The sequence below is a fragment of the Cloeon dipterum genome, chromosome 1 (genome assembly GCF_949628265.1).
Source record: "Cloeon dipterum chromosome 1, ieCloDipt1.1, whole genome shotgun sequence".
Classification (NCBI taxonomy): domain Eukaryota; kingdom Metazoa; phylum Arthropoda; class Insecta; order Ephemeroptera; family Baetidae; genus Cloeon; species Cloeon dipterum.
In genome coordinates, this window is record NC_088786.1 from 1,035,588 (window position 1) to 1,059,205 (window position 23,618).

Below are 23,618 nucleotides of genomic sequence, written 5' to 3' on the forward strand. Positions count from 1 at the left end.
TTTTCATTGTCTTGCTTTTTATCACGCGGATGGCAAGTGTCTTGTGATTTTCGGCCTAATGCTGACGATTTCGTAGCTTCCTTGAATTAAAACGAATGGAGTTTGCATGTCAGCAAAAAATATAAATTATAGCCAGTTTATTCAGAGTGGATGCAATTTAAAAGTTTAGGTGTGCGTTGAACTGCTCTCGTCAAGCCCAATCAAATGAACACCAAATTTGAGGTCATCGGTCAAGGCCAAAGGTCACCAAAGCTCAATTTCGAATGTTTCCTAGTGTTTTTTGGATTTTGAAATACAGTGCCATTGCGTAAGCCTATGTGAAAATTTCAAGTTCCTATTTGAGGAATTAAATTTTGAGCTAAAAAAATCACAATGCAAATAATGTTGTGAGCGCCAAATCTCGGGTTCCAAGGGTCAGAAATGCAAAAACTGCACACCGTTCGACTTGACTTGACTTCCCCTGGGGAGCTGAATGGTTTTTAGGGTGCTAAGCCCCAACCCCTAACTCCTCTTGGCCATAATTTCATCCCTTGAGTCAAAAAGTGAATATTTACTTATTCGTCGCGATTTTTTCACATAATTTATCGAGATGATCGTTATCAGGGTGTCGGTCACCTCAGAAAGATAAACCGGGATTATTTTCTTTTTCGCCTGCAACAACCATTAACGCCGTTATTTATCAATCTAATCTGCTTAAGTGGCTTTTTTGCAACTTGTTGTTCGTGTGTGTTAAAAATGCCGAATGAGTCCAGAGTGCCACTTGAGGAAACGTTTGCATTGTGATGCAATTCACGCGAGTCGAATATATTTTCCTAATTCATAATGCACGCGGCGTTAATAAATACCGTAACATAGTTATTACACACTATCCATGTATCAATATGAGCTATAGCTGGCACGCTAAAGCTGGAGCGAATTACAGATTGCATCCAGTCGCACGCGGCAGAGCCAAGTGAAAGTAGCCGTTGCGCGGTGAAAGGGTCGCTTAGATAAAAAGCTAAATATTTTTTAATATTCCTAAGCAGTCGGTCTGACAAGGAACAAAGCGCGCGTCGCCATTGTCCGAGGAAATTAATTGCATACGCACTGAATTCCCTTTCTTCAATTATCGCCGCGGATGGGGGAAATCGCTCAATTTTCCAGTGTTGAAATAATGTGATCTCACGACGGAGCAAAAATTTATTCAAATCTCTGCAACATCGTGTGCCGCTCATAAATTTTTAAATATCATTCGGCGCGCGGCCGCGATTTTTAATTAGCGCTTGCTTGTTGATGTTGGCAAAGCTCGTCTGCGGGGTCTGGACGCAGTTAACCAGTTTTTCCTCGTCTCTCGATACTCGCAGATCAAAGAAAAGAAAGCTACTTTGCATGTCGTCTTCACCTGGTCGTGAATGTGCTCGATCAATAATTAATATAGGCGCAGAGTAAGTTGCAGTTCAAACACCCTTTCATCCGCGGTTCATATTTCGTCTGCGCCCAACTGACTGAGATAAGCTATTCACCCTTTGGCGCGCCCGGCCCTTTGCATTTCGTGTTTGAGTCTTTGGAAAGGGCAAATTTTTTCTCCGAAAGAGCAAACTCAAAGCTTCTGCGCGGAAAATGTTTGTCCTCAGGCAAAACTTTCTGAGACAAACACGAGTTTATTTTTAGCTTGACACTCAAAATCAAGTTTCGGAGAAGCACACGCATGTCGGAGAATTATCTTATAATTGCGGTCATTTCCCGCATTACGCAAACATGCACGTTTTTCTTCAGGCCTTTTCATTTTTACATAACTCGCAGCAAGTCCACTTTCCCGTCCGATCTCATTTCTGCTACATTCAAACCACGTCGTGCAATAGCCGCGCGTTAGATTAGCTCATCTCATCTCAATCGTCTCTTAGAAGCATCGGTGATTGCGCGTTGTTGTCGTTGTGCAATATTTAATGGGCCAAAAGATGAATGGCTTTTTTTGTTTGTTAAATCACGAAATTCGTCGGTAGTCTAAACAGCAAGGCTGAAGTAGAAAGCAAATAGAGTGGTTGATCGTCATTCTAAAAAAAGAAGAACATTTTTTGCCACATCAAACCCAGTGCTAAGAGATCAATTGAGGAATTGTGGTTTCAAGTGGTTGTCTTTTTGTGGTTGAGCAGAGCCAAACATTCCAAAGTGGATGATGTTACAGAGTCATTATTCATCGATCGACAGATTCTTTTTTTACTTGAATGCTCCAGCTCTTCTCTCTCTCTCTCTATATATTGAATCAGAGTTGGAGAAATAGAAAGTAGAATATACAACAATAGAATTGTCTGATTGTCGGGTCGAAAGCAATAGTTGTTTGCTGAGACTGCAAGGAGCAGAGACCTTGGTGGCCAGTCAGAGGAACGGACCAGTTGGGTGAGAGAGAGGTGCAAAACCTCATTACGGAGCTGCGAGTGGCCTCGCAGAGAGCAACCGCAGACACTCGCACGCCCACAAACAAGCAGCCTCATAAAGTGTGTGACACTGTTTGAAAAATCGCCCCCACGACCAGACCGAGGCAAAATAAAGAGAGCAGCGCAGGCACAATATTCATAAAGCTGTGCGTCCTTTCAGTGCCAACAAACTGCTCTCGGCTCGAATGCAAGCTAAATTCGGCCCTTTATTTCAACTCCATTGTTCGGCAATCGCTTTTATTTGCGTCCCGAATTCGGAAATTTATCGCCTTGCATTAATTTCTAAAGTGCGAAGGAAACGCAGCACTCGGGCGTTTTCCTTTTCGTTGAAACAAATTCGTTTATTCGTGTTGGTTGTTCCGCCTCCGCGGACTCCACCCGCCGTCAAGAGCAAGGAACAAACACAAATCCAAGGCGTAGAAAAATAACGACGTGTCAGAAAAATTAAAATCAGCCTTTTGCCTTAATCGATGAACCAGATGGTTGTCATTTTTCTAAAAGAAAGTTGTGTCAGCTCGATAAAATCTGCGTCTAGCAGATTAGAGCGGAATTGCGTCACTCTGCGTTGCTGTCTTCTAAAAATACGGTAAACAAGGTGTGTGTGTGTGTGTGCCGAATAAGTGTCACGTAACTCTTACGTGGAAAACAATCTAGTAGTCTGCATGCCTCTAATTGTAAGGCGATTATAACAAACAAGTAGACTGCAAATTTGCTTGAGAGATTTTTCTTTCAACTAGACCGGAAAAATAGGCATATATTCAGATATAATTATAAATAATAGAAAATAATGTATGAAAGTAGAGCTTTACAGGCCAACAATTATTAAGGAACAGTTAAATTTCACATTTTGCAAAAAATTTGAATGCTTTTTCGCTTAATTTCGATCCTTCTTACTGCGGAATTTGAGGAAAAATTCCCTAGATTGTGAAATAAATCGTGGTGTTACAGTAAGGAGACAGTACTTGATTTGCCGACAAATTTTCCCTTTTTCTTCATTTTTTAAAAGTATTTCAATTATAGGTAAAAAGCTTTTTCACATTTTTTTTCTGTTTAAATTTTTTTTGATATTCAATAAAATAAAAAATCCCATTTTGCTGGCGTGAATGATGTACACTTTCATATCAAGGAAGCTGTAATATGCAAAAAACAACAATGCCTCCCACATCTTCCTCTTCACGTTCTATTTAGATCCTAATTCGAATAAAAATTTCCATTTTGCTCACTGGAGCCTGAAGTATGGAACGAAATTTGCATTATTTGCTTGGCTGTTGTGTTGCAGGATGAGATTGAAGATGACGACGACGACCTCATCTGCTCGCTTGACTCGCCGACGTCCCCCGCCGCCCCCGTCCCTGCCCCCCGAAGCAACGTCAACCCTTGGCGGAGAACAGGTCAGCACTTCTTTAGCAGATTATTTGGCTGGCTTTGAAAAACCAGCGTATGATTTATAATTTGTGTAAATTTACGCGCTATATTTTTGGGTCGGTTTTGTGGCAGAAAACTGCATTCACTGCTATTTTTTTCTGTCTGTGAATTGGTTTTCATACTGCCTTAATTCTCTTGATTTTGTCACTAATTTGAGATAATAGGATTTTAATTTTTGTTATGATCACGTCGTATAATAAAGCTGGAGTCGGCAGACTTCACTCATAATCACCATCCATTTTAAGAAAAGGAGCAAAACTTCGATTCAAACTCTGAGCACTCGTTTCGTAAGAAAAATGGAAAGTCAGCGCACTTGTGATTCAATTGTCCTGCTTCTCCAACACGGAAAACTTGCTCGTCCGAGGCCTACTTTTGAGCGTAAGAGTATTCTGCACAAAAGATAGAAAATGAAATCAAGGTTTTTATTTTCCCATGGCATAATTTTCGTGCCTTCCACGCGTGGTTTCCCTTGTACGGCGGCTGCAATTAGCAATTAGACTCGATGAACGCATGGCACAGAAAGATGCTGCTCGAATAAGTGAGAGAGTCAACCGGCCCCGAGCGAGACATTGATGAATGCTCAGAGTTTGACGCACGTTAATAATTCTCACGCGCATAAATGTGTTCCTATATAATTTTATGTCTTAATCAATCGCCTTTCTTAGGATAAACAAAAAACAATCAATAAAACCACGTGCCTTTTAATTTTGTAACGAAATCAAGTTCGTGTTTCATTTTAAATTAATTATTTCAACTCATTTCGAGTTTTCTCTCGACCATATTTTCTGCTTTCGATTCGAAACAAAAAGAGCGGCAAAAATATTTGCCTGATTTCGGTGCTGCAGACTCGACGGGCAGCACTTCCTCCTCAGCCGGAGGCCACCTGAAGCTGCGCTACGACCTGGGCGACCTGCTGGCCGGCAGTCGCGCCTCAGGTTTCATTACGTCCTCGGAGCACCCTGACACCGCCAAACCGGAGGAGGAGGAGCAGCAGCAGCCGGAGCCGGCGCCCAGGGAGAGACCGGCCTCGCTTTTGCTCGATTGTACGCAGGATACAAACAAAATAAATTAGGCAAATTACCGCGGCTGACCAGAATAATAATTAAAGACCGCGTCTTTGACAAATGAGCTCACCAATCGATTCTTGAGGGTAAGGTGGACATTTTTTCCGTCCAAAGAGTCCAGCGTGTCGTGCGAATTTTTTCCCGCCAAAACAATATGAATGCGAGAAGTGCGCGTGCGTCAGATCTGACAAAGAAGTCATTCGTACAGGCGGTCTTTCTGCAAGAGTGCTCAAACCAGCTCTGACGCATGCGCAGTTTATATCTTTTTGGCGGGAAAAAATCTATTTTACCTAATTCGACCCTCAAGAATCGATTGGTGAGCTCAGAAACTTCGTCAAAGACGGTTTAACCTGATTTTGATGTTTTTTTCGGTTGTGATGCTCAGTCCCGGTAATTTGTAATTGATCAGCATGTTTAATGGACGTGCGTAGAGAGCAGCGTAACTCTGATTTCACTTTTGAGTGTACAGCAATTATTTTCGTTTCTTTTATACCTAGATGCAGCATAATTTTCTAGATTTACATGCTATTGTTGTATTGTTAAAACTATATGATTTTGTACATATATAACAATTATTGGAGTGAGAATACAGCTCTGAGAGCCTACGCAATTAATGTAAGATATTTCAATTCCTATTTCTTTTGGGTTCAAACATCGCTTGGAAATAACCAAATGCAATCAATTCCAAGTGGTTTCCTCGCCTCATAAGAACCTCTCATTGCCGCTTATATTCATTAATTTGTGTTCCAGCTCCATTTTAACAGCAGATAATTATCATTTCAGCATGAGCATGGCCTAAATGTGTCTAATTATATAATTTCACGATGAATCATCTTTGTGCGCAATTCATACTGATCGTCGTCTCAATTTGTTACAGCTTATGATTTGGCCACTCAGTGTCCTAGCAGGAGAGCGACTCTCAGAAGAAGACACACTGTGGTCGGAACCAAAGACGAGAAGGCCGAAAATGAAGTCAACGACGAGCTGGTACTATATACAACTATTATTTATTTATTTATTCCACTTTTGAACAAGTGGTTTTGTCCGTCGACGCGGCGAAATTGACCAAAAGACTCGCAAAAAATAGTCGCCAGGTCGCCTGACAGGTCGGTGACAGGCATGGATGAAAAATCGCCGCTGAATGTATCGCCATGTGTGCTCTAAAGTATTGACAAAGCCTGGGGACGGATCTCAGGTCGATGTACCCTGAAAAAGGTCGTTAGGGTATCCAAAGTAATATTCCAATCAAATACCTGTCCAATGAAGGGTCATGGGTCAATGATCGAAAAAACGGCCGAATTTTAATAAAAAATAAAACCATTTTTGGAAAATTTCGACTTGTTCGAAAAGTCGGCCGAAAAAAAATCGTAAAAATTCTGAATATGGTCCGATTTTTGAAAACTGCTCATGAAAAGACGCGTCTTACCAAGGGGCATCAATTGAGACCCAAATCGGCATGGTCCAGCCCATAGGGCCCCGCCTGGACCCCGAAATAAAAATTTTGAAATGTCACAAATTGCGTTTTTTTTTCTTTAAAAATTAATAACTCTGCTGCTACGGGTTATAAATTAAGAAAAAGGGTTGATAAAACTCGCCGTACAATTCTGCGTCTTCTCCGCTGTTTTTATTTATTTTTTATATTTCCCCACGGGCTAAGTTCTGACTCCCCGCGATGAAACGCATCGATTTTTTTAGAGAAGGGGTTCAATCGACGGGGGTGTTATTATATTTTAAGAGAAAATGTTCGGGATAAAGTTGGAATTTTTTAATGCTATAGAATTGATTAAAAACATTTTCATTTTCCAGCCTGCCAAAAGGTGCTCACACGCGTTTGATGCTGAAAAAGGCGAAGAGGCCGAGGAGGACGACGAAACCAAGACGCACACCAGCCTCGGCTCGTGTGAGCTCAATTGGTCTCGCTCTTCTCTGCAAGATGAGCTGCTCCAGTCGGTATGTTGAAAATGAGATTGGACGCGTTTTTGTTTCTACAATAAAAAATATCTATGGTGTTCAGTCGCACTGGCAGTCGGCGATGGAGTGCCTGTCTCTGACGCTGGAGGAAATCGTGCATATCCGCAGTGTACTGACCAAAGCCGAGCTTGACGGATTGCCAGTCGAGGGCCGAATCAAGGAGGAGGTTGAGAAGAGGAAGGTGAGCGAGCGAGCGAAAAATTTTGATGCACCTTGAAATTTGTATCAGTCCTAGAGCAACAACGGTTCGGTTATTTTTTATATTTGCCTTGCCAAGCCAAGCGCGTCACGAAAATAAACGCAATTACAAAAGGCGAGGTCAAGCAGAGAAAAGCGTGAAAAGTCAACGCTTTGATGAGAACAACGCAGAGCTAATCAACTCACTCGCTCGTTTTCAGGTGTGCTTCCTGTGCATGAAGACGCGCTTCAGTATCTTCGGCCCGTGGGGCCAAAAGTGCAAACTGTGTCAGAGAACTGTGTGCAGCAAGTGTTGCGACAAGGTACGTTATCCATCCAATTGCTCATAAAACACACACCTGAGAACCACTTTTGCCAAGTGTGCGATAAAAAAATGCTTATCGTCGAGGGGCGACGTTTCTTACAAAAATTTTATAAAATGCACAACTTGCTGAGTGCCTAAATATTATTTTCAAAGGAATTTAATAGTTTTATTTTTGTGTATGCACGATGAATTAGACACTGAGCAAAAATCTGTGAAAGCACCAAATTTTGGATTGTGAAGAAATTTTTTGCGCAAACTTTGCCCTAATTGACCGACGAAACAGTTGAGAAAACTCCGGACTTTCTAATTTTTGCGTGCATTCAAAGGTAAAAAGCTGGGGATTTTGAGTACTTCGTAACTTTGCTCAGGGTGTGGTCCTAGAACAAAAATTAAAAAAACCGTTTAACTTGTCTTAAAAAGGCAAACAACTTTTATTATGACCTCAAAGTGGCTAAAGGTCAAGGTCATAAAAATTGATTTTTGAAAATGAAGATATTGAAAGTTTTCACTCTCCGTAGCTATTTTGTAGAGCGCAAAATTTTAAGTTCAAAACGTTGAAATTTAAAGTGGCGTTTCCCCTCATTTTTTTTAAATAAAAAATGAAAACTTATAAAACCCTTGTTTTTTGAGGTTGATAAAAAACGATGACTGACCAAATCTCGACTTCTAACCATCCGTTTTAAAAAACCGCATACCGTTAGAGTCGTCTCGACGTCCCCAAGCGCACGAGACCCACCAACCCCCTTTTAACCCCCTCAATAACGGGAAATTTAGTATTGTGTTTCGTCCGTTTCAACAACTTACAATTATTAGCACGACGCGTTAACGAGTAATTGTCTTCTTCAAACCAATTCAGTTACTTAATTCATTCAAAGACGAGTCGAACGACACGTATTTTTTTGTAAATAACCCGAGATTTGGGTGGCACAATGTTTTTTTTATCGAGAAATAAAATGCTCGATGAACACCAAATCTCGAATTATGGCCAATAGGGGTTGAGGGTTTAGGGTGAGCACCCAAAAAACTATTCAGATCACCAAGGGAGGTCAAGAAAAATCCAATGGTGTTCAGTTTTTGCATTTCTGACTCTTAGAACCCAAAATTTAGCGCTCACAGCATTTGCCATTATTAAAAAATAGTGTTTTTCGAAATTTAAAATTAAATTCCTCGAAAATCAGGCAGAACACCACTTTTAAATTTTCCCACAAGCTCACACACACACACCCTGAGACCACTTTTTAAGGGCGTTTAGAATTTTTAAAAATTTCAAAATACCAATGTTCACACGAAAATGTTCGAAAATGAGCTTTGGTGACCTTTGACCTTGACCGATGACCTCAAATTTGGTGTTAAATCGATCAAGCTTGACGAGAAATGTCAAAATTTGCCACAAATTCGCCACAAAAAATGTAATAATGAACAATAATGTAACAATTTGAATAAATTCCAGATGAGAATTCCCACCGAGCATTTCTCCCGGGTGCCGGTGTTCGCCCTGTCGCCAGGTCTGTCTTCACCGGAGGGCAGCGACGACGGCTCGAGCTCCCCCACCTTCGGCCGAGCCCTGATGAACAGGCTGCTGGCCGCTGCCCCGGCGGCGGCCGCGCCCGCCCCAGCCCCCAAGGCCCCCCAGCGCTTCAACAGCGTGGGCAGCGCCCCCACCTCGCCCACCCTGACGCGGCGCACAACCAGCACCATCTCCGCCACCCCCACACAGCTCCAGTCGGACACGCCGCCACCCCTCAAGGTGGAGCTGGAGACCATCAGCCCTGCCGAGGTCAACGGCCAGGAAGGCCCTGAGGAACAGCCGCAGTCCTTGCCTGTCCACGTGGACAAACCAACCCCAGCACAAAGGGGGTACGTTCAAAAACGTTTTAGAGTGTTGTGTTTATTTTTTTGAAATATTAAAATAATTTAATAATTTTAAAAAACTTTCGATTTTCATGGATTTTGGTTCATTTTGCGGATTTACTTTGAATCGGTTTAAAATTGTTTCAACTCCGCTCACAACTCGTCTCGTCGAGAAGAACAACTTTCCTGTTATCTCAAAGGTCAAAAGATCACCAAAATTGAATTTTCGAAGTAGAACTCTAATTTAAAAGTGAGATTTTACTGAAAATTTTAATTTAGATATAGCCATCATGTAGAACGTTAAAGAGGTTTGATGAGTCGCACCTGTAGTGCAGTTTAAATTTATTTTTTTTCAATTCAATAACAAAAATGTGTTTTTTGGGAATTAAAAAATTATTTAAACGCCAAAATTTCAGCTTCTAGCAGCTAGATTTTCAAAAACCGCACACCACCAGGCTCGTCTTTACCTCCCCTAGATAGCCGAAGCAGCCTAAGGGTGCTAACCCTTCAACCCATTTTTTAAACCTAAAATACACTATGAAATATTTAGTTTGTGTAACAAAAGAATACTGTTACATTTGACGAATTTTAGGGAGCAAAAGGGGGGTTGAAGGATTCGCTACTTTGGCTATCTAAGGGAGGTTGAGACAAGTCGATTGATGGGCGGTTTTTAAAAATCTGACTGTTAGAAGCTGAGATTTGGGCGTTTAAACATTTTTGAGAAGTCTTCAACTGATTAGTTTTCATTTTTTGATAAAAATCAAGAAAAAGTATTCCCATCCTTAATGTTAATTTTTTAATAACACTTTTTGTTCCTTGCAAGATGGCAATACAAAATTTTAATTTTAAATAAAAATTTGAGTTCTGTTTCAAAAATTTGATTTTTGGCACCTACCACTTTGAGGTAAACATAAACATGAGAGTTCATTGGTGTCTGAATTTTTGTTTTACGACCAATTTGAACCGATTTGGAGAAATTTCCAAATTCCAAGACGTAAGAAATTCAAAAGTCCGTGTAAAAACCTCAATTTTGGTATTTTTAGTCAGTCAGGTGCTAGTTTCAGTAAAGATCCTCAGACCTTTCCTGGTCATAGGCTCTTTGATGATTTATCTATAGAATTTTTCCTTTTCCTTTAGTTAATATTTTTTGGGTCCACATTTCAGATTCTTGATGCGCTCGAAGACGCTCGGCCGACCGTCTGTAATGGACAAGACGGCCGAGAAGCTGAAAGGGTTGCAGATGATTGTGTGTTTGGACTGCAAAACCATGGTCCTGCAAATCATCAAGACGTCGCGCACAAGTCGCAACCAGGCCATTAAAAACCTATCACTCAGCATTTCCCCTGTATATTGATTAGAGACTGTCCCTGGTATTTGTTAAGTTAAATTAACTGTTAAGTCGATCATGTAATGTTGTATAATAACGATTAAAATGGTAATTAATTGATAATTCGATCTCCTTGCCACTTCAGGCTTTTTTTATCATGCAAAAAATACACACATATGGGTGCATTGATGCTCCACAATCATCATTTACAAAGATTAGCCTACTGATAGAAAACAGAGCTTTTCTCTTTCTACTCGTATCCTAATCTGCTAAATCCTATCAACGCGCATAATTAGATTCTACTGATTTAATTACCAAGTTATCTGATGATGAGCCTAATCCTCTTGTTAACGCCTTTTCATCCTCATTTTGGTCGTATCCTTTTAATCATTGGCATATATCATATATAATATCATTTTCTGCCCCAAACTACTGAAATGGATAAAATAAACAAAAAAATACTACCTAAGTATGTGATGACTTTTATTACCAAGAAACAAAATCACGAGTTTCAACTGCTTTTACTTTTATTTGCCAACAAACAAAATAATTTGTCGGTTGGTTGGAAGTCAAGACAAGGCAAAAATTTCACTAATATTTTGACAGTAAAAAGAGCTGGTGGATTGCCGCAGCAAAATATAAATTAACGCAAGATTCAGAGACGGAGAGAGAGGTTTTAGTTTTTAGCGCCGTCAGCTGCCACCTCCGGCTCTTCTTTGTTTGCGTTCTGATCATCAGGCTTCATGGCAGGGAACAGCAACACTTCCTGTAATTGTAATTCATGTTAGCTGTCCTATTTCGGCAAAATCAGTTTTGTTGAGATAAAAACATGACACTCTTGAGATGTAATGCTCCTCTACTTGTTGCAGACACTTAATAAAGAAGTGATAAATAATCGAGATAGATAAATACATAATTATGTCAAGCTAATGACACTATATCAGATGTTTTCAGCTCTGGGGATGAAATTATGGCCAATATGGGTTAAGGGTTGAAAGTGAGCACCCCAAAAACCATTCAGCTCACCAGAGGAGGTCAAGACAGGCCGAACGGTGTGCAATTTTTGCATTTCTGACCCTTAGAACCCAAGATTTGGCGCTCACAACATTTGCAAAAATTGAAAAATTCGTTTTTTCAAATTAAAATTTGCGTTTCTTTGAAATGAAGCGGAACACCACCTTGAAAATTTTATACAAACTCACGGGAACTCTTAAGACCACTTTTTGGTGCGTTTCTGACTTTTCGGGGGTAAGAAAACACCAAGAAACAGAATATTTAAAAATGACCCTTAGTGATCTTTGACCTTGACCTCAATTATAGGGTTCATTTGATCGGGCTTGACGAGAGGAGCACAATGCACACTTTAAATTTCGTAATGCACCAACGTAAATTGAGTTATTGAAATTGCAATCTCAAAATTTGCAAAGCAAGGGTATAAGAGACAAAAAAGTACCTTGATATTATTATTATTGGTGAGGAACATGGTTAGTCTGTCGATTCCCATGCCCCATCCGCCAGTGGGAGGCAGGCCATACTCCAAAGCCGTGCAGAAATTCTCATCAACAGCCTGCGCCTCGTCGTCTCCAGCAGCCTTGTCCTGGAAAGTAATGTGAATGTTAATCTTTTCTCTTAATAACATGAAATTTAATGCAAGCCTCACCTTGGCCTGTTGGTCGAATCTCTCGCGCTGCACGATGGGGTCGTTCAACTCGGTGTAGGCGTTGCACACCTCCTTGGTCATGACAAAGAGCTCGAAGCGCTCCGTGAGGCCAGGAGTGGAGCGGTGCCACTTGGCCAGCGGACTCATCACCTGCGGGTGGTCCGTGATGAAGGTCGGGTGCACGATTTGGTCTTCCAAGAAGTGTCCGACCAGTTTGTCGAGCAGCCGAGCCGCCGTCCTCGGCGGCGAGCACTCCACCTGGTGCTTCTCGCAGAGGGCGGCCAGCCGGGCGGCCGCCTCAGCCGTGTACAGCGTCGTCGGGTCCGGCAACGCTTCTCCCAGACACTCCTCCAGGGTCTGCATCATGGGCATGCGCTTGAAGGGCGGCGTGAAGTCGATCTCGACCTCGGGCCCTTCAGGCCCCTCCGGCTGGTACTTGACCTTGTACGAGCCGGTGATGCTCTTCACCATGCCCGAGACCATGCTCTCGGTGATGGACATGAGGTCGTGGTAGTCTGCGTAGGCCATGTAGAACTCGCAGGTGGTGAACTCGGGGTTGTGCGTCAGGTCGATGCCCTCGTTGCGGAACTGCCGGCCGATTTCGTAAACGCGGTCCAATCCGCCGACAACCAGCATCTGCAAATAAATCAATCGATTCAGTTGGTGAAAATGACATTTTTGCAGGGTTGCACTTTTTACCGCTTTCCTGCAGGCTAGGTTTACAATAATTTTCTAATTATTTGCTCATGACCTCAACTTGGAAATTTCCAGAGATAAATCTTAAGAGAAATTGACCAGATGTAAAAGCCTCCAACAGATGGCGCAACCGTATACTTTATTTAAATTTTAATTTTGAGGCTCTCCCGCTGCGATTTCAGACTTGATCTAGCTACTGTGCATTCTTCACTTAATATGCTTTCTTAATTTGCCGTTCTGAAAACCAAAATCGGTTCAGCTAATCGCCATATAATCGTTGGAAAGGATATTTTATTTCAAAAAATAGTTTTTCACGATTCTACGGCAATTGGTTACACTGATTTTGGTTTTTAGCACGTCAAAATAAAGGAAATTAAGGGAAGAATGCACAGTGGCAGGATATTGAGTCTGAAATCGCAGTGGAATTGACTTAAAATTAAAATTTAAAGAAAGTATACGGTTGCGCCATCTGTTGGAGGCTTTGAACACTAAGGGTTTACACAACTGGTGAATTGAGGCAGAAAATAGCAGTTTTAGAGTAGCAATTTGCACAGTAGAGACAATTTGACGACTGCAAATTTTAGATTTTCACAAGGGAAAAATGAAAAAATAATTTCTTGCAAAAGAAATTGGTAAAAACCGGTAAATTAATGCAACCCTGCATTTTTGAAATAAATAACCTTTAAGTACAGCTCTGGCGCGATTCTCATGAAGAGGTCCATGTTCAGGTCATTGTGGTGGGTGACGAAAGGCTTGGCAGTGGCGCCCCCAGCAATCGTGTTCATCATGGGCGTCTCTACTTCGAGAAATCCTAACGAGTCCAAAAAGTGGCGCACGTACGCGATGATTCTCGCTCTCGAGATGAACGTTTGACGCACCCGGTCGTTCAAAATCAAGTCCAGGTAGCGCTGTCTAAATCTGGTCTCCTGCAATTAAATGATAATATTGCAGACTTGAAGGTTAAATAATTATTATACCTTGTCCTTGAGGCCGTAGTGGAGGTGAGGCAGCATGTGTAAACACGGAGACAAAACAGCGATGGTCTTGGGCAGCATGCTTAGTTCGCCTTTCTTGGTTCGGCAGGGCACGCCTGTCACTCCAATCACGTCTCCTCGCCTCACCTTTCCGGTCTCAGTCAAGAACTGCTCCTCGGAGGCGTAGTGAGCTGCGTTTGCCATGATTTGCAGCTTCACTCCTTCGGCTCGCAAATCGTAGAAAATGAGCTTGGCGCCGGACTCTCTGATGGCGAAGACGCGACCAGCAATTGTTTTAACGTCGCTTTCCAACGTTTCGCCGTCTTTGAGGTGGCTGTACTTGTTGATAAATTCCTCTAGACTGATCTCGACGTTGAATTTGTGCGGATAAGGGTTCTCTCCTCTGGCTTTCACCTCAGTCAGCATCGTAGTTCTGAGTTTGTAGTACTCCTTTCATGTTAAAAACTAATAGTTAGAGTTTTACAAAATAATATTGTCCCAGCTCTTACATTTGGACTGATTTCCTCCTCCTTGTTGTCCTTCTTCTTTGGTGCATTAGCTGGTTGGCTGGCCGCTGCCAGTGCATCTTTCTCAGCCTTTTCTTTAGCCTTTTGTTCGGCTTTCAGGAGCCTCTTCTGCTCACTGCAACCAAAGAAATCATTAAATTAGTGACAATGGTCTACAGCATTTTGGCACACACCTCCTAAAAGTACAACATGTGGTACGTAAGGATCTCTGAAGATATCGTCTTGGCAGAACTGCTGCCTCCGCCTTCAAGAAATGTCTTAGACCTAATCCCAGCATTTTAATCTCGCGGCAATTAAGTTTTCAACGGATACATATCTTATCTATACTCTGCAACCAAACGAAACTTTGTATGATGCAAAATTCGCTAAAATGACTGAATTGACATTGCAATATGACAGAAAATTCAACAAACATCCAATTAAGTTGAATAAAATGTTTTAATAAAATTAAAAAATGCTAAAAGCTGAATTAAATCAACCTCAGTGATCTTCAACCCTTAATTAGACCGACAAATAATTTATTTCAAAAGGAAATAATGTTCTGTTGACAGTTTTGCAGCGATCATAGAAACTCGAATTGCGTAATAAAATTAAAATCACAATCGGAATAGGTTTTTACCAAACGAAACTAAAATGTACAAAGAAAAATATAGCCTACTTTTTCGACAATTTCTTGCCGGCAGCTTCTGACATCGTGGACAGACTCCCAACAACGGGAAATGAATGAAATAGCTTGCAGCAGCTTACGAGCTTTCAACGTGCTCACCGCAAAATATGCCACTCCCACTTTAACAGGCTGGCATCTTAAATCTGAAACAAAAAAATATTCCCCCGGGAAAGTATTTTTATATCATTTTCCCTAAAAAAAAATGAAATTTTCAAGCAAAATAAAAGGAAAGAAAAATTGATCCACGATGTAACATGCAGCGGCGGCCACTGGACAGAATAAAAAATGCGTTCCTGCCGCTCAGATCTAACAATGGCGTGGGGAATTGTGGGAATCTGTAGATATACTCTTTTTTGCATTCTGTATGTACGTGTGTTTCCTCGATTCCGATTCCACCAGCGTAATTAATTTGTTAAATTATAATTATGTTTCACGATCCAAATTTTTGCCCGTTTCAAAGCACCGCACCCTATCCGAGACCATTTTACCAGCGCGATTTTCGCGAGTTTTCCATTTACATAATTGTGCTGCTATGGTTATTCACTTTGTTACAAAACGAGTTTATAGAAGCAGCTTAGCTTGAAATTCTATAAAAAATATTAACTAAAATTGGCCATTCCAGTAAATCTATTGGTTCTCTCTCTACTTTTCTCGGAGAAAATTAATCTTGCTTTGTATGGAATATAAAAATATATTTTTTGAAGCTTACAAAAATCGGAAAATGAACCGTCATTAAATAAATAAAAACAGGTTTCTATTATGAAACAACCATTTAATATAATTAAGCTGTATCACATATTAGACCCTTTAGAAAATCGCTTCCAAAACTTCCTAACTTCTTCGTGCCCTTCTTTAGTAACAACCACTGTCCTTCTCTGGTCATTAGACCAAATTAAAACATCCAATGTCTTGGCGTGATCACGAAGCACCGCATAGTCAGACTGAGACAAGAACTGATTGTAAAGAACGCCTTCACTGTCGGTAAACCTCTCTCGTTCGTTCTCCCAAAGCTGAATCTGGAAACAAAAAATTCAAGACTCTTGTCGTTTTGAGCAAAAATAAAATAAACAAACCTGGTCAACAATGGTGAGAGGAAGGGTTGGAGGTTCCTTTAGCATTTCTGGATGGGCATGCTGCCTCAGGAAGTCGATAATTTGCTTGGCTGTGATTCCGGATCTCAGTGCCTGCCGCACTGAGTCTCTCGTTAGCACACCGACAGCAAGATTTGGCAGCCTGCAGACAAAATAATTTAAAATGACAAATTTACAAGAATTAGATGTGTACAGTACCTCAGCAAGAGTTCCGTGAAGATTCCTAACAAGGCGACTTGAAGGTTATTTTCAGTGTAGGCGTAAACTCTGTAATTTGTTTCCACAATGATGAAGCCTGGGTGAGAAGAATTCCTAGCAACATTTCCTTTGCCAGAGGCGATGTCAAGGGCCAAGCGGGTTGGATAAAATCGACCAGCTTTTCTCTGCATCAAAGTCCATATTAATGATAAAGGGACAGACAGACTAATTCTAGAGGTCTCAGCCAGCCATTGGTGAAAAACGGTTAATAATTAAAAAAAAATGTTTTCCAGCCCTTCAGGCCATTGAGTATGATCAAACTTCATGTTTTAAAAATTGACAGCCACGCCAGCCGCCGCCATTAGGAAAAAATGAATCTGTCGGCTGAGACCTCTGACTAATTCTAATACGGACCTTCCTTTGGTACACAAGTCCGAATTCGCGCAAGTGTTGTAAAAATACAAGCAAACTTTCACTCATTCCCTCAGTGCTGTAGTCCTGCAAAATGCGCATCGATTTCAGCGATATTATAATTGAGATGCATTATTTCTGCATGTTACCTTTCCTAAAGTAGAAAAGCTCAACTGGAACAAAAATGCGAGACAGGAAACCAGGTCCATTCCGCGAGACTCAACAGTGTCTAGGTACTGCAGCAAAAAATACCAAACCTACAAACGCAGAATAAGTCTTTGCTATAACAAGGCTCGGATGTTTTTGTTACTTGAGCAGGAGTGTCGAGCAGTAAAAACTGGAAACCTTCTTTGGTGATGCAGGTGGAGCCACCGTCCTCCTCGTCTCTCTTCATGAGCCCGGCGTGCAGCAATATTCGCACAGCGTCCGCTGAGATTCCACCCTCTTGCTGCTGCTGCTGAGAGCCTACCATGTAGTGCAGGACACACTCCCACCTCTCCGAAGCGTATTTGTCTAAGAAAGGTATGTCCCTCGGCTTGGCATCAGCCTCCATTTGTGCCGACAAACTCCACGGCTTTCCCCTAAACATCAGACAAGCCTTATAGCAAATGGAAAACATGTTATTTGTTAGAGGTCTTGCCCTCCATTCATGGCGATCTTCATGTTTTTCTTGAACGTCGGATTGAGTATTCGTCCAACAAGGCCGCCTGTGAGGGAAGTTTCCTGCCAAACCCGGAGCTCACTTAGCACCCCAACAACCTCCAGGAGCTCTCTGCAATTGTGAATAGCAAGTTATTCTAAATTTCGGTTGGAGAATTAAATTCACGTGCTTTGAGTACGCCTGAGACACCCACGAAGCGACTACCTCTTGAGGAAGGGACTGCTCGACGAACAACAAGCGAAGGACATAATGTTTGGCTATGTCTGGCAGTTCTCTGTCAACCAGATTATTTCCATTAATGAATTATATCAATACTCAGAGACGCGACGTTACCGAAATACAGCCAGACAAGTTGCTGGATGGTTGTAGAGTCGGTCCAAAACGTCGGGCGTCAAGGTTTTCAAGTAGTCGTGCAAGTTTTTACAGTTAATTTTCTTGTCTTTTGGTGTTTTCTTCACAATTTCCTCCATCTGAAAATGTTTTAAGCGAATTGCAATCAGTATGAGTGTCAATGATTTTCCCTATGCCTTATGTAGGCAAAAAACATTTTTAATTCAGAACTCAGGAAATCATAAACAAAAACTAATCGGCATTTAAAGTAGCGAATCTACATACCGCAGTTTTTAAGTGGGCCGTTATTAGTTAACCTTATCCATGTGTTTATTTATTTAGTTTAGCCGGTTGTGGGTTGTATCTAGCTGTTCCATTCCATGCGAGATCTCTGTTGATATTGTTTACAAAGTGGTTGCACTGGTAAACCAAAAACTGACCTCAGCCACGCCTCCATCAGTCCCTCTTATTACATTGTTACCTTAAGAATTTTATGGTGCTCAAAAAATATTATTTTTCGGCTGTTTTTTTAAACAGTTTCGACCCCTGAAATTCGGCCGTTAAGCCTCTCGTCGTCCGAAAAGTCGGCGAAATTTCACGGCCGCGGGCTGCTCTGATTGGTCAGCACTCAAGTCATTAGATTAGATCGGATTGGATGGTTTTCCTCCTTTTCCTCGTCTTGGTGGGTCGACAGTGCTGCTTCTAGTTCGTTGTTCGTCCACCCAAACACATTTATAAAGCATGAAGTTAGCTACTGGTTCAGATATAACATTTTACTTCCTTACTTTGGCATAAGATCAGATAACGAGACCACTAACCATATTTTTTGGTCGCCTACCCGAGCCCAATTTTTACTTATTGACGACGTGCCATGGGAAAGTACAAAATTAAGGTAATTCCGTGCAATGTTTATCCATCATTTTCCTCTATGATGCTGAGCAGTGTATTTAAATAAAATTTCTTAAGTAATAATGTAATCCGACGTACACTCACACTGAACATTTCCATCTTACAAAGTTTATTAATTATTTTTATCACAGATTGGGATTATCGGCGGTTCTGGCCTAGATGATCCAGACATCCTAGATAATCGAGCGGAAAGGAAGGTAACCACACCTTTTGGCGATCCGTCTGATATCTTAATTGAGGGTACGATCGGAGGACAAGAATGTGTGCTGCTAGCAAGGTATGAAAACTATTGTTTACTATTGTCATGACATGTTTTTAATTCATAATATTTGAATTACAGGCACGGTCGGAGGCACACGATCATGCCCTCCGCAGTTAACTTCCGAGCCAACATCTGGGCATTAAAGGAGGCTGGCTGCACTCACATTTTGGCCTCAACTGCCACTGGATCATTGAGAGAAGACATTGTCCCTGGAGATTTGGTGGTTCTGAACGATTTTATTGATCGGTGAGTAGATTCAGATTCTCTCCGACTGGAAAATGTACAATAATCATACTCTTGACGCAGGACGACAAAACGGGCCCAATCATTCTTCGATGGTACACTCGAAGAGGGTGTGTGCCACCTGCCAATGTACCCCGCATTTTGTGAAGAAACGAGGATGGCTGTGATTAAAGCGCTCACTTCCTTGGGCTACAAACATCACACCAAAGGCACCTGCGTGTCGATTGAGGGTCCTCGATTTTCGTCAAGAGCCGAGAGCAACATGTTCCGGTCCTGGGGAGCGGATGTCATCAATATGACAACTTGTCCGGAGGTGAATAAAGCTTAAATGAGTTAATAATTAATTTTAATCTGGGCAATTTCCAAGGTTGTGCTGGCCAAGGAAGCTGGAATTTGCTATGCAGCTGTGGCGATGGCTACCGATTACGATTGTTGGCGAGACCAGGGTGACAGTGTTTCTGTTTCGGACGTTCTTGCAACTTTCAAGAAAAATGCCGATAAAGTGACTGCCCTTTTTAAAGAAATAGTGCCAGCTATCGCATCCATGGGTCACTGGGATGATGTAATTGACAATCTGCGGGTAAGAATTGATTTAATTTCAACAGATTATACGATTGTAATTTGTGGTCTCAATCCGCAGGGCACCGTGGATGGAAACATAATGAGGCCGAGCCATTAATAAAACAAGTTGCTTCATTCCAACCAATTTATATAATTTACAAGACTAAAAATACATTAATCCTTTTCTATCGACTAATGAACTATATACATCACAACAGGAAATCATGTATCCATCGCTAAGAAATCTGGCGAGTTGGTAGATCTATAAGAGTCATCGGCAGTTAGGGTTGTGGCATCGCTATCACTGATTTCGTGCGGGATATCTCTTGTTTCTGACAAGTCTTGCTTCCTCCTTGAGTGAACCTCCTTTTGACCACCATCTCGCTGTTTTTCTGAGCTTGAAGTGCTCGAGGACTCTGAATGCGGCTTCCTGGAAGGCGGTGTCAGGTCGGCCAAACCAACGCTGCTGTTGCCTGCCTTGAATTTACTCATGTCAGGGTACGACTTGTCTTCAGCCTTAGGCAGAACGTCCAGTTCCATGTCCTCAGGGCTCTGTTGAAAGAAATCGAAAGTGTTAGTTCGGTTTCTTGCCGATTCTTCTTTTATTTCTTTTAAGGAAACTCAGTGAGTTAGTTCTTGGCCCATCATATCTCATAATCTCCACACATTGGGCCACAAAGCCGTCTTTACATGTGCAATTGCTACTCAAAATATATTACATTTGTTTGGCAGATGTAATACTCAATTTACCAACTGTCACACTGAAAACAGCAATTCTCCCTATTGTGATAAAATTTTATAATCATTTGGGCTACCACATGTCCAGGCGGGTCAAATTGTAATTAAAGAATCAACAAAAAAAATGTACAGACCTCAGGGTCACTAACCTCTGGAGGTGGAAAGTTGTGCTTTGGAACTTTGGCATGGCAAGGGCAGAAGGTGTTGGGAAAAATGGCCAAGACTGGTTCCTGACAGGGTGGCAGGTCGGCTTGCACAGCTCCGCAAGGACGCAAGAGCAGCTGCTGCGTGTCGTTGAGGATGTGCTTCAGACACAGTTTGGCATACGGCATGGCTTTGTCGTCACATTTCACTCCACCCTCTGTGAAGGTACACCGAGAAGCGTGGCTCTGACGATTCGGATGCGAAGAGAGCAGAGCCTGAATGGAAAGTAAAATATTTAAAAAAAGGAAACCTGCATGCGGGCAGAAATGATTATTTTTTTTGTATGATGCTTGTTTCTCGATGCAATTAAAAGAAAATTACTAATTAAAACTTGGTGTAGAATTTTTGCAATACTGACATTCTGAATATTTTTCGTATTTTTACACTCATTGTCAGAGAAAAATTATCACGGTGAGAGGCTGGAGGAAAGTACGGCTCAAATTGAGAACGCAACATAAAGAGTTTTACAACGAGAGAGAGGCCGGACGCTTTTAGATCTCACTGGGAGCAAGGTTATCACTCAGTGTTTTCACCACTGGTTTTTAATACTCAAATTTTACCAATCTCGCAGTGATTGTATTTTCTGTGTACCATATTTTTCAAGCTGGTGACTTGCCAACAGATTCAAATAATTTTCACAAAATACTGCAGAGTTAGGATGAGAATTTTTCCAAGTAATAGTAACGCACCTGAACTTTTCTGTCCTTCTCCCTCTTGTGCAAGACTGCCTCAACGCCGAACAATTTGTGATATCTATTCAATGCCTGCAGTTTTTTGTATGCTGACTGCTCCTCCGAGGAGGCCTTTGGTTGTTGGTGGATGCTCACTGAAATGGCAAACAGACTGTTGAGAAAGTAATACAAAATTGGCTCTTGTTTTAGTCTGGAGAATAGAGTTCGTCCCATCATATCTCATAATCTCCGCACATTGGGCAACTAGGCAGATCTATCCTCAGCTTCCACAGCTCAGGCACTGCTTACCAAAAAGCAGGCCGTCATCGGCAGCGTCCGCTTTGTATAAATCCACCAACCCCCTATTGCGTTTCTTTTTTTAATCATTTGGGAATGATGCAGTTTTTGAGGAAGATTTAAATGACGCGTACTCATTGTTTCTTTCTCCTTCTTAATGGCAGCAAGGTAGTGACGTCTTTGTTCCCGAAGCTTAAACTGAAGACTGCGAAATTCTCTGACATACAGATTTTGCAGGCGAATCATACTTTCTTTGGCCTGAGCAACCACTTCCTCTTCTGTGTATACTCCAGCGTGCCTTCAAAGGGAGCAAAATTTAATTAGATTATAATTCTGATCTTTTGACTAATTTTCAGAGGCATTTTTCAGGGCCATAAATCAGGCCAAGCCACCAGTGAAAATGGCCAGGAAAAAATTTCCTAAGCCAATCCGACAAGCTGCCGCTTTAAATCTCAAGGCTGACACCTCCACTAATTTTCAAGTACCTCAAAGGGTCATCCATGTCGCTGTCTGCACTGTCGCCTTCGCTTTCACTGTCACCAGACCACGCCGCATCCAGGGTGACATTCCCTCCTTCACTCGGCTCGCTGTCCGAGTCGCTGGCCAAATCAAGCACCCTGGCTACTCCGTTGTTCAGCTTGGTGGCTTCGATATCTTCTACAAAATGCAATTCAATTCAAACACATAGCAGAATATATATAAGAGGTTTTACCGAACGGATTGATCACTTTGCCTGGGTGAGGAATATAGTGGTTGAGGGATTGCAAAAGTGTGTCTGCTGTTTCTTTCGGAGCTCGTTGCCTGCCACTGCGAAGCCTCATGGCCAAGGCTTTCCGACTGTGCTCTGCACAGTATCTGCTACAAGCCAATAATTAATCACGACATTTTGAGCTTCTCACGAATAATACCTGTCTTTTTTATCGATCTTTGGAGCGATGTTCAAGCACCTCTTGCCTGTTGAGTTGTAAGTGTATGCACATTGTTTGTACGGGGCTGCTGGGTCTTGCAGTATGTGTCTGAAGCAGTAGGGCGATATCTCATGGCGAGCTTGGTTGCAGTTACCCTGAATACAATTTTCTGACTGACGGCCAGCTTTCCCGGCTGTTTGACTAGACGCGTAAGATGTCCGGGCTGGCGTCCTTTGCATCTGCAATGAGTTTGTTTTAATTTGCGGTCAAATGCACACATTAATAATCAAACCTTAGGCTTTTTAGTAGCCTTTACGGCCTCTAAACCTCTGACGTGCATCGAGAAGGGATCTCTTACACTCGAAGAAGGTGTTCCTCAATGCCTGGCACTCTGTCGGGGTCTCTCCACTCTTCAGGCAATCTCGAGGAGATTTCCCTCGGACTTTAACACAGTCGCTTTCCAAGAGACACACTTTTAAATCTGCTCTGATTCCTGCACAAGGCGTTTGGTCCTTCAATTTTGAATTTTCATCTTCAAATCGGAGCATCTGCACAGCTGAAATGGCGAGACATACATAATTATTACGAATTCAGTCATTGAATCTTGCAATCAAAAGTGAGGCTTGGTCAAATTTAAATTTCGCGGTCTAAAGTTGCAGAACGCATTTTTTTCAAACATGCAATGGTAGCAACGGTTATATAACTCTATTTTCAGCTATTTTAAGAAAAACGCTGTTCTCTCACGTTCATCCGATTGATTATCTGTGATAGAGGAGTAAAGAACAACAAAACTCACTATTATCTTGACCAAATCGATGTGAAAACTGGCGAAGTCTCACAAGCGGTTGTGATGGTGGAATATGGAGGATGGGGACGGCGAAACTTATAATGACACGACACAGGCTACAGGCGCAGGCTGATGATTAATGATTGTAAAGCACAGGAAGCACGGAAGCAGCAGGGCTCAATCCGATGGACGCCGACCGAGCGACCGACTGTCATTTGTTTATACATTTACACTTTTCTTCGCTTATTACCCGCTTGATGGCGCTGGTG

General features: G+C 41.9%; 5 protein-coding genes across 12 annotated transcripts in view; 2 read left to right on the forward strand and 3 right to left on the reverse strand.

The window, feature by feature from the left end:
- Positions 1-11,026, forward strand: part of spir (spire type actin nucleation factor) — a 67,485-nt gene extending 56,459 nt beyond the window's left edge. For 2 of the 3 annotated variants that reach the window (XM_065475905.1, XM_065475906.1), the window contains 8 exons: positions 3,694-3,805; positions 4,685-4,882; positions 5,781-5,890; positions 6,710-6,853; positions 6,918-7,055; positions 7,273-7,374; positions 8,827-9,233; positions 10,392-11,026. In XM_065475905.1, coding sequence (XP_065331977.1) covers positions 3,694-3,805; positions 4,685-4,882; positions 5,781-5,890; positions 6,710-6,853; positions 6,918-7,055; positions 7,273-7,374; positions 8,827-9,233; positions 10,392-10,581 — 1,401 coding nt within the window. In that variant the 3' untranslated portion in view covers positions 10,582-11,026. The remainder of the gene's footprint in view (positions 1-3,693; positions 3,806-4,684; positions 4,883-5,780; positions 5,891-6,709; positions 6,854-6,917; positions 7,056-7,272; positions 7,375-8,826; positions 9,234-10,391) is intronic. The other variant, XM_065475907.1, reaches the window with a different exon arrangement.
- LysRS (Lysyl-tRNA synthetase) lies at positions 11,017-15,173 on the reverse strand. Of its 2 annotated transcripts, XM_065475911.1 has the most exons (8): positions 15,070-15,172; positions 14,585-14,739; positions 14,394-14,526; positions 13,888-14,334; positions 13,591-13,836; positions 12,215-12,850; positions 12,008-12,151; positions 11,017-11,320 (listed from the first exon to the last, which is right to left on the reverse strand). In XM_065475911.1, exons 2-8 carry the CDS (start codon positions 14,686-14,688, stop codon positions 11,231-11,233), a joined length of 1,800 nt encoding a protein of 599 aa, XP_065331983.1. In that variant the 5' UTR covers positions 14,689-14,739; positions 15,070-15,172; the 3' UTR covers positions 11,017-11,230. The 2 variants fall into 2 exon arrangements, with proteins under 2 accessions (XP_065331983.1, XP_065331984.1); XM_065475912.1 differs by lacking the exon at positions 14,585-14,739 and having other exon boundaries at positions 15,070-15,173.
- A 656-nt stretch (positions 15,174-15,829) lies between these two features.
- On the reverse strand, positions 15,830-18,360 carry mrn (general transcription factor IIH subunit 4 marionette). Its single transcript, XM_065475920.1, has 11 exons — positions 18,210-18,360; positions 18,055-18,160; positions 17,773-17,909; positions 17,609-17,713; positions 17,419-17,550; positions 17,089-17,359; positions 16,928-17,035; positions 16,782-16,865; positions 16,368-16,552; positions 16,152-16,311; positions 15,830-16,094 (listed from the first exon to the last, which is right to left on the reverse strand). Exons 3-11 carry the CDS (start codon positions 17,907-17,909, stop codon positions 15,870-15,872), a joined length of 1,407 nt encoding a protein of 468 aa, XP_065331992.1. The 5' UTR covers positions 18,055-18,160; positions 18,210-18,360; the 3' UTR covers positions 15,830-15,869.
- Positions 18,361-18,522: 162 nt separating this feature from the next.
- Mtap (Methylthioadenosine phosphorylase) lies at positions 18,523-19,885 on the forward strand. The gene is made up of 6 exons (XM_065475925.1): positions 18,523-18,661; positions 18,810-18,955; positions 19,019-19,186; positions 19,247-19,496; positions 19,551-19,763; positions 19,824-19,885. Exons 1-6 carry the CDS (start codon positions 18,641-18,643, stop codon positions 19,860-19,862), a joined length of 837 nt encoding a protein of 278 aa, XP_065331997.1. The 5' UTR covers positions 18,523-18,640; the 3' UTR covers positions 19,863-19,885.
- On the reverse strand, positions 19,876-23,520 carry LOC135934286 (cytochrome c oxidase assembly factor 5-like). 5 transcript variants are annotated; one of them, XM_065475917.1, is made up of 8 exons: positions 22,855-23,044; positions 22,563-22,801; positions 22,367-22,512; positions 22,140-22,308; positions 21,789-21,952; positions 21,376-21,512; positions 20,617-20,901; positions 19,876-20,296 (listed from the first exon to the last, which is right to left on the reverse strand). In XM_065475917.1, exons 1-8 carry the CDS (start codon positions 22,900-22,902, stop codon positions 19,967-19,969), a joined length of 1,518 nt encoding a protein of 505 aa, XP_065331989.1. In that variant the 5' UTR covers positions 22,903-23,044; the 3' UTR covers positions 19,876-19,966. The 5 variants fall into 5 exon arrangements, with proteins under 5 accessions (XP_065331989.1, XP_065331988.1, XP_065331990.1 ...); XM_065475916.1 differs by having other exon boundaries at positions 22,140-22,311; positions 22,367-22,509; positions 22,855-23,043; XM_065475918.1 differs by having other exon boundaries at positions 20,632-20,901; positions 22,140-22,311; positions 22,855-23,043.
- Positions 23,521-23,618: the final 98 nt, after the last annotated feature.

Excerpts from the sequence above, each read along its gene's own strand:
- LysRS (XM_065475911.1), bottom strand. The coding sequence starts at position 14,688 with ATGCTGGGATTAGGTCTAAGACATTTCTTGAAGGCGGAGGCAGCAGTT. Across the intron at positions 14,527-14,584 it reads ACATGTTGTACTTTTAGGAG|TGAGCAGAAGAGGCTCCTGA; the intron begins GTGTGTGCCAAA and ends CTTTGGTTGCAG. Across the intron at positions 14,335-14,393 it reads AGGAGGAAATCAGTCCAAAT|GAGTACTACAAACTCAGAAC; the intron begins GTAAGAGCTGGG and ends TTAACATGAAAG.
- mrn (XM_065475920.1), bottom strand. The coding sequence starts at position 17,909 with ATGGAGGAAATTGTGAAGAAAACACCAAAAGACAAGAAAATTAACTGT. Across the intron at positions 17,551-17,608 it reads GTGTCTCAGGCGTACTCAAA|AGAGCTCCTGGAGGTTGTTG; the intron begins GCACGTGAATTT and ends TCACAATTGCAG. Across the intron at positions 16,553-16,781 it reads GACTTGTGTACCAAAGGAAG|AGAAAAGCTGGTCGATTTTA; the intron begins GTCCGTATTAGA and ends ACTTTGATGCAG.
- Mtap (XM_065475925.1), top strand. The coding sequence starts at position 18,641 with ATGGGAAAGTACAAAATTAAG. Across the intron at positions 18,662-18,809 it reads TGGGAAAGTACAAAATTAAG|ATTGGGATTATCGGCGGTTC; the intron begins GTAATTCCGTGC and ends TTTTTATCACAG. Across the intron at positions 19,187-19,246 it reads CTGAACGATTTTATTGATCG|GACGACAAAACGGGCCCAAT; the intron begins GTGAGTAGATTC and ends CTCTTGACGCAG.
- LOC135934286 (XM_065475915.1), bottom strand. The coding sequence starts at position 22,902 with ATGCACGTCAGAGGTTTAGAGGCCGTAAAGGCTACTAAAAAGCCTAAG. Across the intron at positions 22,513-22,562 it reads AAGATCGATAAAAAAGACAG|CAGATACTGTGCAGAGCACA; the intron begins GTATTATTCGTG and ends ATTGGCTTGTAG. Across the intron at positions 20,297-20,616 it reads CAGAGGTTAGTGACCCTGAG|AGCCCTGAGGACATGGAACT; the intron begins GTCTGTACATTT and ends TTCTTTCAACAG.